The sequence below is a fragment of the Mesoplodon densirostris genome, chromosome 3 (genome assembly GCF_025265405.1).
Source record: "Mesoplodon densirostris isolate mMesDen1 chromosome 3, mMesDen1 primary haplotype, whole genome shotgun sequence".
NCBI classification, from domain to species: domain Eukaryota; kingdom Metazoa; phylum Chordata; class Mammalia; order Artiodactyla; family Ziphiidae; genus Mesoplodon; species Mesoplodon densirostris.
Window position 1 is genome coordinate 219,605 of NC_082663.1, and position 14,803 is coordinate 234,407.

The 14,803-nt window shown below is 45.9% G+C and overlaps 1 protein-coding gene and 1 non-coding gene across 3 annotated transcripts; one reads left to right on the top strand and one right to left on the bottom strand.

Annotated features, from left to right (window-relative positions):
• Positions 1-759: 759 nt before the first annotated feature.
• On the bottom strand, positions 760-14,751 carry CCDC127 (coiled-coil domain containing 127). Of its 2 annotated transcripts, none has more exons than XM_060091559.1 (3): positions 14,667-14,751; positions 13,385-13,515; positions 760-1,999 (listed from the first exon to the last, which is right to left on the bottom strand). In XM_060091559.1, the coding sequence occupies exons 2-3, from the start codon at positions 13,503-13,505 to the stop codon at positions 1,344-1,346; spliced, it is 777 nt and encodes a 258-aa protein (XP_059947542.1). In that variant the 5' UTR covers positions 13,506-13,515; positions 14,667-14,751; the 3' UTR covers positions 760-1,343. The 2 variants fall into 2 exon arrangements, with proteins under 2 accessions (XP_059947542.1, XP_059947541.1); XM_060091558.1 differs by lacking the exon at positions 14,667-14,751 and adding an exon at positions 14,547-14,650.
• On the top strand, positions 8,668-8,771 carry LOC132487267 (U6 spliceosomal RNA). The gene has a single exon (XR_009531562.1). It is a non-coding gene; the product is annotated as a U6 spliceosomal RNA (small nuclear RNA).
• Positions 14,752-14,803: the final 52 nt, after the last annotated feature.

Below are 14,803 nucleotides of genomic sequence, written 5' to 3' on the forward strand. Positions count from 1 at the left end.
TCTGGATTCACACGCATCAGGGCAGTTCTGAAGCCAAGCTGCCTGGGTTCACACTAGCTCCAGGACCACCTGTGCGACCTCGGGCAGGTTGACTTCCCACCCCTCACCTGTAGAACGAGGGCTGCAGAGAAGGGCTCACACCATAGGCCTGAGACTGTGGGCCTCTGCGAGGCCTGCTGACAGGTTGGCCCTCGGCTGGCATCTGGGACCTGGATTTGGGAGGGTTCCCTCCACCATCAACTGGTAAGAGTGGATCACTGCGACCAAACCCTGCCAACAGCTCGGACACCTGCTTTCCTCTGGGAGTTTGGAATTTGGGTCTGTGCCAGGCACAGGGCGCCTGTGTGACCAGCCCTCCACAGAAACCCCGGACGCTGTTTCTGAAGAGCGTCCGCATGGCCGTGTGACCCCTGGGAGGCGACTGGAAGCTGCACCTGGTCTCCCCACGTTGCCCATGTGCCTGTCCCTTTACTAACCTTGCCTTGTATCCTTTCTATACGACAAGTCTCAGCTGTGAGTACAACCATGTGCTGAGTCCTGAGCAAGTGTGGGGTGGCCTAGGGGACCTGGAGCCCAAGGGTAAGAACAGTGCTCAGCGCACAGCACTAGGGTCAAGATGACGTGAGTGATGTGCGTAAAGCCGATTCATATTAACTTTATGGAAAATGGGTCTAAGTTTGCAGTAAAAATTGAGATAATCTGTTTAAAAATGTAAAGAGTAAGGAATTACACACATAAAAAGCGGCACTGTTGCTTTTAAATTGAGGTGTTTTAATTATATGTCATTGCTTATAAACACACACAAGGGTACCAACTGGAAATAAGAAACACTTTTTCTCCTTTGGTGGGAAAGAGCTTCAAAACACCACAAAACCTTGACAGTATCACTACCTTCCTTTCTTATCTATTAGGCAGTCCTATCCACTACCTGACAACTTCTAACTGTAATTTTAGGAGAGAGGAAAAATAATTTGAGGAGAAAGAAGAATTTATTTAGGGAGTGATAAAAACAGACAAAACAATGACTTATAGTAAGGATGAATATTATATTTCACATTCTTAGAAACAATGTTTCCCTAAAGCTATGAGATTATACTGTTCCGCTGAATAAAATATTGACAGCTTTAAAAATGCTTCTGAGAAACTGCGTCCTTAGCCGCTGAGGGGGAAGGAGAGTCTCCTGAGGCCTCGCTGTCCTGCTCGGAGGGTGGCGGGAGTGGAAGGCCACTGCTGAGAGGTGGCTGTGTGCATGCGTGGCCACAACACAGGGAGCGCTGGCAGAAGGAAAACATCAGATAACCCAGAACACACAACAGTCTGACGCTGAGCCATGAGCCCCTGTCTTACTTCTCCAGTATGGCTCTCTCTACACTCTTAAACTTTTTCAGTTCGACCATTAACTCCCAATATCTGAGATACAGCCACATGAGCCTCCCATTCTGGCGCTTGTTGGTGTTCCAGACGTCACCACAGTAAGTGTCGTGCTTGAATATGTCAGTCAGGCCGGCTGCCATCTCTAGGTCAGCAGCCACTGGGTCAGTGGACGCTCGGCCCAGCAAGCTCTTCTCGATCTGCAGCCGCTTGTGGCGAGGGAGAAGCAGACTGCAGTAGATGCTCTGTCTTTCTGTGAGAGCGTCCTCAAAGTCCCTCAGCAGAAGCCTGGCTCTCCGCTGCCAGTCCTCCTCCTTGCCCAGGCAGCTCAGGTATGCACTCCGCAAGGGCTGCCTCTTCTCCTGCAGGACCTGAGCCCGCTCCTGTTCCAGAAGCTTCTTCTCTTCTACCATCTTGCGCCCCTGAGAGATGAGGGCTTCTCGGTAGCTAGTCGTTCTGTTTTGTTCCTTTTCAAGTTCCAGGGACAACTGTGCCACGGCCCGCCGACTTTCTGAGATCGTGGCATGGTACTTGGCTTCGAGGTCCCGCTGGAAGGCAGCCGTTCTCTGATGGTATGCTTCCCTCTCTTTTTCTATCTCTTTTCGGGACTCCCTAGACCAAATCCAACCTGACACAAAGAAAGTGGAGGAGGAAAACACACATGATGAAAAGTCAAAGCTCAAATTCTATAATCTTTATTTACAGAAAACATAAAGCAGCTAAGGACAGCACTTTAATAAAATCTTAAGTCCCAAGAGGTACAAAAAAGACAACATTTTGAATGAAGCTATACAACCGCAAAGTTCTTATCTTAAAATCAGATAAGGGCTCCCCAAAGACAAGCACAAGAAGGCTGCAGAGACCCCTTTCAGCCTCCTCCTAATGTCTGATGGCTGAGAAAGGCCACCGCTGCCTTCCTTTGTTCCCAAGCCTACCACCCTGTGCCTACTCTGGCTACGGTGCCCCAGCATACTATCGGCAAGGGTTAGAAATGAATATGGGTGAGTGTGCTTCACACAGTGCTGGTTAGGTTATTAAGAACTGAGCCAAGTTCAAAGTGTGTTCAGCTTTGCCTGGTCATCACTAGTAAACAGCTGAAGCCCAACGTGTTTGCTTATGTTCTGATGGGGGTCATGTAAATAAGGAGTCGGAAGTTCAGCCTTAAGACGAGGTTCCACCGTAATCTAACAAACACAGGACAGAAGGGTGCAGGCAACTGGGCGGGTAATGCCCCGCTCGCCCCACAAAGTGAAAAGCCACCAGGCCTCTGGCCTCTGCTGCACGGAGAAGTCCAAGGACAGAGAAAGGGAGTCTGATGACCACAAAGCCTGTGGCCAGCAGGTGCCTGGGTCTGGGTGTTGTCACCAACCCTTCCCCGTCCCAGCAGTAAGAGTCTGGTGTGTTCCGATCATAAGATAAACGTCAGCGCGCTGCTTTCACCGGTACAGGATCTCCACCGCGTTCCGAACCGGCGCTCCTGCTCAATAACTTAATAAGTGTTGGGGCAGCTATGCTGAGTCCTAGTTTCTCACAGTGGTAACCTGTCCAACCTGTACAGATCTGAGTCCTCTGGAAAACAGAAGGACTGCCCAACAAGTCTAACTAGCAAAGTTGCCAAGAGCAGCAGCTTAAAGCAACACTTAGGCCCAGCTCTCCAAACACAGCCAAGGCGGCTCACGCGTTTCTCTCCTACTTTCTCTAACTGCCTACGGTGTCCATCCCCCTTCCGGGTCTCTTGCTGCTCTTCTGGTCCCTTCCCATCAACACCCGAGGCGCTGTCCTCGCTTGCTGTGCGGCCTTTCCCCAGGTCCCTGGGAATCGCATGGAGTCCACAGCGTCAGCCGTCACCGTGCGAGGACAGCGTTCCCGCGCGCCTGAGAGCCTCTTCACCTGCACTGCTGCCGCCCCGATTCTACAATGAGGCCAAACTCGTCCTCCCGCGACCAAAGCAGCCCCTAGTCCTATGCCAGCTGACAACTCCAACTGCAACGCACATGCCATCTTTATCTCCTCCTTGGGGCGGACCAGGAAAGAAGGGGTCGCAGTATGACTCAACACGCCCTGGAGGCAGGCAAAACGTATGTGTGGAGAAGACAGGAGAGAAGGACTAATTCAGCTTTGGGTGAACGTGGACAAAGTCTGGAAGACCAGTAGGAGTTGGCAGGAAAGGTCCCTCTAGGTAGAATGAACAGGTACAGGAGAGCTTCCAGGAGCTGCTGTCCAGGGGCACAGGGCTCATGCCAAGGAGACGCTGGAGCAGACGCTGGAAAAGTCAGACTCCGCTCAGGAAGTGGACTGACCTGATCTGACCGCACCCTGGCTGTGATGAGGAAGATGAAGGGGCATGGGCGGAGGGGGCAGAAAGGAGGCCAGAAGCAGCGCGCCAGTCCTGCTAGAATAACCCAAAGTGCCATGCTGCTCGCACAGAGCCAGGGAGGCTGACACACACCCAGGCGCACACCGGCCCTCAGACCACAGAGCACCACTCATCAGGAGGGCCTCCTGGAAGAGGTGGCACAGGGACGTGGAGACAGGCTGGGCGAGGAGGTGTCCAGGGAGGTACGGAGCCCAGAGTGCAGGCTGGAGGCCCGGAAGTCTGGACCCCCAGCTCTGGTCCGTCCGGGGGGTCCCGCCTCGTGACTCTGCACAGACACAACTTTTTCGAGCCTCAGTCTCAGAGGCTGGTAAAAGCGCTGGGGCTCCTGCTTTTGGGAAAATGGAATAGAAGTACTCTCTCCTATTCCCCCTGCTAAGAACAACAAAAAACCTGGACATCGTATGTAAAACTAACACAAGACGACCCTGAAAGGTGGAGAGCGGCAGGCAGACTGTTGAGGGACCTTGGCACCCAAGGAAGACCATGCTGGTGAGTCCCATGGGGCTTCATTTTGCCTTGCAGATCCCAGACTTAAAGCTGAAATGCCAATGATGCAGATTTCCTTTAAAAGCCCCAACAAGAGTCTGCTCTCTCTGGCCAAACAACTAGCAAACGGGCTTAGCAAGACTGAAAACTTTTAAACAATAACCATTCTGCCCCTGCTACATAGCACAGAAGACACTGTGCCCCCACCTCCATCCATGTAGGCAAAGCCTGAGGGGCGGTGATGGTGGCAGAGGAAGCCATGCGGGGATTCTCCCTTGTGGGAGCATCAGCAGAGTCGCAGGGGAGCTGGACCTCCCACTCTCGCCCAGCAGTAACAAGGGGACCCTTCCTTGGTGTCAATGGGCTGGAGGATGAGTGGGGAGCCTGGACGTCCACTCCCACCTGGGAGTAAGGAGGCGGTGCTACCTCTCCGCGTCCAAAAACCCAGCCTAAGAAGGTATGAATAAAAAACAGCCTCCTAATACCCCAAATGCCCAGGTTTCAGTTGAGAATCACTCTTCATAACAAGAATCAGGAAGATCTCAAGTTGACTTAAAAGGTAATCAGTTGATGCCAATACCAAGATGATAGACATGTTAGTGTCATCTGACAGTTTAAGGCAGCCATTGTAATGTAAAGTCTAAGCAAAGATACAGAAAGTCTCAGCAGAGAAATAGAAAATACTTTAAAAAGCAAACGGAACTTTTGAAACTGAAAAAGGCAGGAACTGAAATAAAAAAACATAATGCTGAAACAGGTGTGGAGAAGAGAGGATCCCACCAAGATACTCAATACAGCTCCTGTGAACACAGACATGAAGATCCGAGCAAAATACTAGTAAATACAATTCTGCAATATATAAAAAGAATTACACGGCATGACCAAGTGGGGATTATTTCAAAAATGTAACACTGGTTCAACATTCAAAAACCCATCGCTATAATCCAACAAATTAGCAGCCTCAAGAAGAAAAACTACATGATCATATTGACTGATACAGAAACACAACATCCATTCATGATAGCAACTCAGAAAAATAGGAACAGAGGGAAACTTCCTTGTCTTGATGCTGTGTGAAAGCCACAGCTAACATTTACTTAGTGGTGAAAGGACTGAATGCTTTTCCTCCAAGATCAGGAACTATCCAACCAAGTCCTAGAATTCCTGGCCAGTGAGAGAAAGCAAGAAAAGGAAATAGAGGCCAACAGACTGGAAAGGAAGAGATAAAACCTGTCTCGTACCTCACAGAAAAATTAACTCAAAATGGATCATGTGCTGTCATGTAAAATGTAGAATTAAAACTGTAGGAAAAAACACAGGAGAGAATCTTTAGGATCAAGGGCCAGGAAAAGAGTTTTCAGATGTGGTATGAAAGCATGACCCATAAAAGGAGAAACTGATAAGACGGACTTCATCAAAATTAAAACTTTTGCTCCATGAAAGACTCCAGTAAGAGTCTACAGGCTGGGAGAAGATATTTGCAAATGAGACAGCCAACAAAGTACTAGAATCCAGAACACAGTAAAAACTCTCAAAACTCGGGAATTCCCTGGTGGTCCAGTGGTTAGGACTCCGCGTTTTCACTGCCAGGGCGAGGGTTCAATCCCTGGTCAAGGAATGATCCCACAAGCTGCGTGGTGACAAAAAAACAAAACAAAGCCCAAAACAAAACAAAAAACAAACAAAACAAAAACCTCTCAAAACTCAACATTAAAAAAAAAATCCAATTAGAAAATGGATTGAATCTGAAAGACAGGATTCAAGGAAGTGGATACACCGATGGCAGCTAAGTATGTGAAAAGATGCCCAACATCATTAGCCCTTACAGAAATGCAAATTAAAACCAAAATGGGGTTATCACTATACACCTGCAAGAACAAGCAAAATAAAAATAATGGTGATCACACCAAATGCTGTTGAGGACGCCAAGAACCTGGATCCCTCATACACTGCTGGCGAGAAAGCAAAATGGTACAGCCACTCGTTTACTTTCTTCGAAAACTGAACATCAACTCCCAAGGAGGCTGACAAGAGTAGGTAGTTTTTATGATTCAATGATCTGCATTGTCTGCGTCTTAGTGAAAGACCCAATTGCAGCCCTAAGGGCTGCTATTTAGAAACTCACTAACCTGTCACCTTGAAAAACCCTACTGAACGCTTGGAAAGGCTGCCTGCTGCCTATGGCTAGGCAATGAACTTGGAGAGTGAAGTGGAAGGCTTAAAATTGCACTGACTAAGCCAAAGCAATCTCGAGGGAAAAAAAACGGAGCTGGAGGAATCAGACTCTCTGTTCAGGCTATACTACAAAGCTACAGTAATCAAGACAATATAGTACTGGCACAAAAACAGAAATATAGACCAATGGAACAGGATAGAAAGCCCAAAGATAAACCCACGCACCTATGGTCAACTAATCAATGATAAAGGAGGCAAGGATATACAGTGGAGAAAAGACAGTCTCTTCAATAAGTGGTGCTGGGAAAACTGGACAGCTACATGTAAAACAATGAAATTAGAACACTCCCTAACACCATACACAAAAATAAACTCAAAATAACTTAAAGACCTAAATGTAAGACCGGACACTATAAAACTCTTACAGGAAAACATAGGAAGAGCACTCTTTGACATAAATCACAGCAAGATCGTTTTTGACCCACCTCCTAGAGAAATGGAAATAAAAACAAAAATAAACAAATGGGACCTAATGAAACGTAAAAGCTTTTGCACAGCAAAGGAAACTATAAACAAGACGAAAAGACAACCCTCAGAATGGGAGAAAATATTTGCAAATTAGTCAATGGACAAAGGACTAATCTCCAAAATTTATAAACAGCTCATGCAGCTCAATATTAAAAAAACAAACAACCCAATCAAAAAATGGGCAGGGGGCTTCCCTGGTGGTGCAGTGGATGAGGGTCCGCCTGCCAATGCAGGGGACACGGTTCGTGCCCCGGTCCAGGAGGATCCCACGTGCCACGGAGCAGCTGGGCCCGTGAGCCATGGCCACTGAGCCTGCGTGTCCAGAGCCTGTGCTCCACAACGGGAGAGGTCACAACAGTGAGAGGCTCGCGTACCGCAACAAAAAAAAAAAAAAAAAAAAAAAAAAAAGGGCAGAAGACCTAAATAGACATTTTTCCAAAGAAGATATACAGATGGCCAAGAGGCACATGAAAAGCTGCTCAACATCACTAATTATTAGAGAAATGCAAATCAAAATTACAATGAGGTATCACCTCACACCAGTTACAATGGGCATCATCTGAAAATCTACAAACAACAAATGCTGGAGAGGGTGTGGAGAAAAGGGAACACTCCTCCACTGCTGGTGGGAATGTAAATTGATACAGCCACTATGGAGAACAGTATGGAGGTTCCTTGAAAAACTAAAAACAGAATTACCGTATGACCCAGCAATCCCACTACTGGGCATATACCCAGAGAAAACCATAATTCAAAAAGACACATGCATCCCAATGTTCACTGCAGCACTATTTACAATAGCCAGGTCATGGAAGCAACCTAAATGCCCACCAACAGACAAATGGATAAAGAAGTGGCACATATATACAATGGAATATTACTCGCCATAAAAAGGAATGAAACTGGGTCATTTGTAGAGACGTGGATAGACCTAGAGACTGTCATACAAAGTAAAGTAAGTCAGAAAAACAAATATCATATATTAACACATATATGTGGAATCTAGAAAAATGGTACAGATGAACTGGTTTGCAGGGCAGAAATAGAGACACAGATGTAGAGAACAAACGTATGGACCAAGGGGGGACAGCAGGGGTGGGGGAATGAACTGGGAGATTGGGATGGACATGTATACACTAATACGTATAAAATAGATAGCTAATAAGAACCTGCTGTATTAAAAAATAAAATAAAATTCAAAAAAAATACACTGACTGACATAGTAATTAATTAGTTTTGAGGCTGGGAGAGGCCCTGAGGTGACTTTCATTTTCTGTTTGTTTTTTCAGACTCATCTCTGGCTTCTATAGCTTTTCATAGTAATTTTTATTCTTGAAGTTCCTGCTTTCTTATACTTTTGAAATGATGCCTTTTGTCCCTGAGAAGCGTTGAGGAATATTGCATTTTCTTCTTTTTGGTTATCCTGCTTAGGTAATGCGATCAGAGAAAACTTTTAACTTTGCATTCTTGTAAGGATGTGTTATTACATGATTGTAATAACACATGTTATTACAAAATGGGTTATTACAAGATTAAGAAATTATGTCGAACATATGGGTGTTAAGTAGCCCCCTAGCATAGCCTAAAAGTAAAGGCAGACAAATGAAGTTGATAAATGCTACTCTTGTCAGCCTCCACTTTCTCTACTCAAACCTGCTAACCTAAGAAATCCAGGCACATAAAGCCACTACATAAAAAGTATCACTGCCTGCTCACTTTGGCAGCACATATACTTAAAAAAAAAAGGAAAAAAAAATTGGAAAAACACAGAGAAGACTAGCACAGCCCCTGCTGGAGGATGACACACAAATTTGGTGAAGTGTTCCATATAATTTAAAAATAAAAGCATCTCTGCAACAGAGGGCAGCTTTTCTTCCATTTCTCATATTCTTAAGTGCCAACCCAGAACCATGGGATATGATGTAGGGAAGCACAACATGCCACGCTTAAATAGGTCCCTTGGGCCTTGCTAAGTTTCTCGAGGGGCAAGGGACCCACCCTCATCACCAAATGATTCTAACCGAAAGCGGAAAGTAACAGATTAAATCTGGAGCTGCAATAGAAGCCTTAGTAGGAGTGTGGAATATCAAGGTTCTAGGCTTGGCCAAAAATATCCAACTGGTGACTATTAACTTAAGACCTGGATGGTAATATCCCTGTAAATAGCAGTAACCAAAATGGGAGGCCACTGGTCTGACTAACCACAGCTGACATTTGGGGCCTGATAGGAATCTGGGGGGGAGGCCTTCTCCTCTCCTAAGCTAAATGAGGGAAGGTACAACCTTGCCACATAGGTGAATGGGTGTGTCAGTCATTTGATATCATTGAGGGGGCCACTCAGTTCTCAGAGGGAAAAAGACTTGTTTCTTCAGGCCTTAAGAGAACAAAGTCATCCTAGGAGGCACTTGCCTACGCCTTTAAGATGCAAATGTCTACCTGACCTTCTCCAGGAACCCTCATCTCCAGCATCCTTTTAAAATGCAAATTTGGGGCTTCCCAGGTGGCGCAGTGGTTAAGAATCCACCTGCCAATGCAGAGGACCCGTGCTGCAACTACTGAAGCCCGCGCTCCACAACAAGAGAAGCCACCACGATGAGAAGCTGGCACACCACAACGAAGAGTAGCCCCAGCTCGCCGCAACTAGAGAAAGCCCGCACGCAGCAACAAAGACCCCATGCAGCCAAAAATAAGTAAATAAAATTAAATTAAAAAAAAGAATTTGGGTTAAAAAAATAAAAAATAAAATAAAATGCAAATTTTAAAAACGGGGTAGGTAATTTGGAACTTGACTTGTCAAGGACGAAAAGAAATCCTAAGTGTCTTTTCTGTAAACATTAGAAAAAAGGGTTTGGCCATCTAGACAGGTGACCTTGATTTGCTGCATCTGCCAGAAGCCCAGTTTGAATCCACCCCCTTGTAACTGATGGGTCTTACCTTGCTGTACCTGACTCAGGGCTGAAATTTTCAAATGAGAACTATAAGGTCTCTGTGTTTGTTTGTGTGTTTGTATGTATCTATGTGTGTTGTAGATGTATAGTATTACCAAAATTAATTTGTAAAGAAGCTCTACTTAATTGACTTAAAAAAATTAAGTGCTTATATAAATACTCAGGAATATAAAACTGGCCAGAATGAATTTCAGGTTCACGCGATCCAGGAAATATTAACATTAAATTAATATCTGGTATTGAAGGAGGCTTAAACTTGTTGATTTGATTAATACAGATATGTCTTTAGAGTCATCAATGTTAAGTATAGTACTTCTGCTGTACCTAGGTTTACTAGAGGTCAAATAAGACCTTATATGTTGCAAATCTGTCAGCAAGAAAAGTAACTTGAAGTGAAAAAAAAAAAGACTTTTAAGGAAAGTAAGATGTATGTTTTCAGTAACAGAAGGTGTAAAGAGTGAGAAAAAAAATACTGGAAAAAAGAGTTGTACATGATCTTGGGACTTGCCTGGTGTTCCATTGGTTAGGACTCCGAGCTCCCAATGCAGGGGGCCTGGGTTCGATCCCTGGTTGGGAAACTAGGATCCCACATACTGCAACTAAGCCCACATGCTGCAACTAAGCCTGCACGCCTCAACTACTGAGCCCAGGCTCTAGAGCCCACGTGCCACAACAAGGACCCAGTGCAGCCAAAATAAATAAATAAATAATAAATAAAAGAGTTGTACATGATCAAGATTTTCTAAGATTGGATTAAACTTGGTTGGGTAAATGGATTTTGTTGGGAGTGGGCTGTGGCAAGACTGGATCTGGTTTCTTCCTCCAAAGTTTTCTTGAATTACTGCTTTTAATAATATGAGTTACTTCGCCTTAAAGGGATCTGTATTTGCTTTCAAGATCTGTTTTAACTTTGGTTAAGAAATAAGTATTGTCTCAGTGACCTATGATCTTACTTGACCAAGTCTTTTAAAACTTTTTGACAAACTTCCCAATATCAAATTTTAATTAAAAGTTCTTTGGATTTCCAGCTAACTCTGGGATACTTTAGAGGGTCCCTGAGGTACCTCAAAGAAAAATATTTAACTAGGATTATTTCGTATGTTAAACTAAATGTAATCAGATGGTTAACCACGCCTTTTAAGTCTTTTGTCATTTATAGATAGTTTTTTTGTTTTTTGTTTTTTTGGGTTTTTTTGTGGTTTGCGGGCCTCTCACTGTTGTGGCCTCTCCCGTTGCGGAGCACAGGCTCCGGACGCGCAGGCTCAGCGGCCATGGCTCACGGGCCCAGTCGCTCTGCGGCATATGGGATCTTCCCGGACCGGGGCACTAACCCGTGTCCCCTGCATCGGCAGGCGGACTCTCAACCACTGCGCCACCAGGGAAGCCCTAGATAGTTATTTTTGTACTTTGATGCTGTTACAAAAAAGTGCTTCATCATCAAGAAGATTCATGGGAAGGCTAAGGAAACAGTTACAACACTTCCACATCAAGACAATGGCTATGCAAGGATTCCAGCCCATACCGACTTAAAACAAGAAGCTGTCCTGATCCTGGGGCCCCTAGATCAGGCATCCTAGAGATTTTTACACCCTGACAGGCGGGGTTGATGCCCCTACTCAGCCTCGAAGCAACTTCAGAAGATGGACCATCGCCCCTCTGCTTCCCATAAAAACATGGGAGTAAAATCTCCGACGGGGGAATGAAACAGGAGGGAAGGGGGCAAGGCACAACCTTTAAAAGAATGACACAGCCATAGGACACGACAAAAACTGGTTAGAACCAGACATACTCACCAGTGCTAGGACAGTTGAGGCCAACCATGAAAGGTCAAAAAGTAGGCTGTGGCCCAGTTCCTGGAAATCCCCACCCCTTCCCCAAAATAATTGGAATAACCCTCCCCCTCATTAGCCTATGAAATTACCCAGCCCCATATTTCGGGGCCTCTCGCCTTCTGAGATGGCCCATAATCTGTCTGTGGAGTGTGTTTCTCTCTAAATAAATCCACTTCCTACCTATCAAAAAAAAAAAATAACACGTCTCTTTGGCATAGGGATTATTTTCAACTGGTTATTTTCTACGGAACAGCAGACATGGGAGAAACTTTGAAAACCAAGTAGGAGTTACCCTTTTGTAAGAAACACTTACATTTATAAGGGAGTTCTGCATTTGTAAGGGTGTCTCCCTGGCTGTACTAGGAAGAGGTTGACCAAATTTCTGGAAACTCTTATCATAGGAAAAGGCTAGAGCTTAAATCTGCATAACAACCTTACCCTTGATTATTGCGCTTTTCCTAGTCTCCTCTGGTAACTAACTCTCCCCAACCTCAACATCCTCTTTTGTCTTAAGCTTGGGATGGTATTTAAGGTGAAGGATTATGCCATTCTGGTAAGTTACTCAATTTTCCTGAGTCTCTCCTATGGATACATGTTAAAAACTTTTGTTTGATTTTCTCCTGTTAACCTGTCTCATATCAATGTAATTCTTAGACCAGCCAGAAGAACTTAAAAGGGTAGAGGAAAGTTTCTTCCTCTGTGACAGTGACAAAACATAAAACCAACCCCTAAACATCAGGAAATTCATCATGTAGTCGGGATATAAGCTAAGAGCTGGAATAATTACAATTGACTGGTAATTTCCCCAAAGTGGTACAAAGTCGATTCAAAGTAGAGAATTTCTGGCCAGCATGAGCAGAGGTTTCATGGATGAAGTCTCCCAAAGACTGATTTCCTAAACATTACACAGACATATAAAACCAGTTTTCTTTTATGCCTGTTTTATTCTTCCTCATCAGTGCTTATGAGGGCAACTGAAGCAAGGGAACCCCCCTCAGAGCAGTACAGCCCTGAAGGGAGCTAACAGTTACTGAACTCACTCCAGACAAAATGCCTCTAAATATCTTGTCTTATTTAACCCTCACTTGCATTAAGGCAGTTATGATGGTCAGAGAAAATGAGGCTCAGAGGGTAAATAATCTGCACAAAATGCACCATATGCAAAAAATCTAGGGTGTACACATGCATCTCTGTAAACAAAGACTGCTGCCAGCCATTTATGATTAAGTCATTAGCCACAGTCACTGACCCACAAGTTCACCCGGAAAGGGATTCAGGGTGAATGCACTCTGTGTTTTGGATACATGGGACCCTACAGCGTTAAGATACATGACTAAGAAAGAATTTCAGTGACCCCAAATTCCTGCATCTTCCCATACGTAGGTAAGCACTAAAGTCACTAACTTGACACACCTGGGTTTCTGTGACAAGTATTCATCTTTTACCAAGACGTATGCTGGACCACATGTATTTCCTGGCGCCTCCCCTGCCTCTTCAGAGTGGTTCCTAACAGCTATCGGAGAGACTGTATCCTGGGCTACAGTCTTCATAGCTCTCACATTGTACATTTTTTTTTACAGTCAACATCTGTCAGTTTCAAAAGCCCAAGATCTTAGAGCACCACACTTTCAGCCCAGAAAATACACATTAGGAAAACCATGACTTACGAAAAGCAGCCAATCCCAGCATTGGAACCAACAGGGCATAATTCCATCTGCTTCCATCACCCCCATCAGCCCTGGAACTGGGCCGGATATTCCAATTTGGGGGGTCATTTAAGTTATTCATGGAGATACACCTTGAAGTAAATAATAAAACCATTAACCACACAAAAAGAACAAAATACATTGGTCACAATTATATCCCCTACGTGGCTCATGTGAGACTTTTTTTTCCTTCAAAAAATTTTGTTCAGATCTAGGTATGCGCTGCACAGCACTGAGCCTTGTGGGATTAAAAGAAAAAAACAAGACCTCAGACAAAAGCAACTCACAAATCGTGGGGGAGAAGATGTGTCTCAAATAACTGAAATACAAATAGGACGAAGCAACTATAGTCAAAAGAAACTTAATTCAACTTCAAAGACTCTTAACAGGCTTTTCAATAAATACTTGTTCAACACCTAAAGATATAAAATTCTAACTGGCAACAAAGCAATGACATACACGCAAAAAGCCTCAGTACTTAAGGAGTTTGTGGCGAGCACAGAATAAAAAGAGATCTGAAGTAGTGAAGCTCGTAACCCTCATAGGGGAGGTCTGGGAGCAGCATTCCCTTCCCCCCAACCCGGTAAACCAGGGAGCACCAATCCCCGGGCCGTGGACCGATACTGGTCCGCGGCTTGTTAGGAACCGGGCCGCACAGGAGGAGGTGAGCGGCGGGAAAGTGAACGAAGCTTCACCTGCCGCTCCTCATCCCCCCACCCCATCGCTCGCATTACTGCCTGAACCATCCCCTCCCCCCACCCCGTGGAAAAATAATCTTCCACGAAACCGGTCCCTGGTGCCAAAAAGGCTGGGGACCGCTGCCGTAAACGACAGGGTCCGCGCGCCCCCAGCCCCACCCCACAGGGTTCGTGCCCTCCCGGTCCCATAAATTACAAGGTCTGCGCCCCCCACCCCGACACCGTAAACTATATTATGGAGTTCGCGCCCCCAAGACCTCATGAACTGGAGGGTCCACGCCCCCACCCCCCGGTAACCTACAGGGTCCGCCTCCCGGAACGCGCAGTCCTAATAAAGCAGCGGAACCCGGAACGGACCCGCGGGACCCCTAAACGTCGGGAACTCCCTCTGTCCCGGAGAGAAAGCGAGGCGAACACCACGTTACCTGCGAGCACCGGTTCATCTCACAAAACTGCCGTAAACTCAAGAAAAACAGAACACCGTCTGGACGGGAGGAGAAATCAGGCGAGCCCGTGAAGACCCCCGACCCCAGACCCCAACCTACCTCCGGCCGGGAGGTCACGGCCCCTGTGCTCTAAGCACCGCAGTCCGCTCGTCCCTCTGCGCAGGCGCCGCGTTGCGCCGTCGACGCCGGCGCTGCGATGTGCGCAGGCGCGGCGTCCCGCCCCACCACCGTCGGCC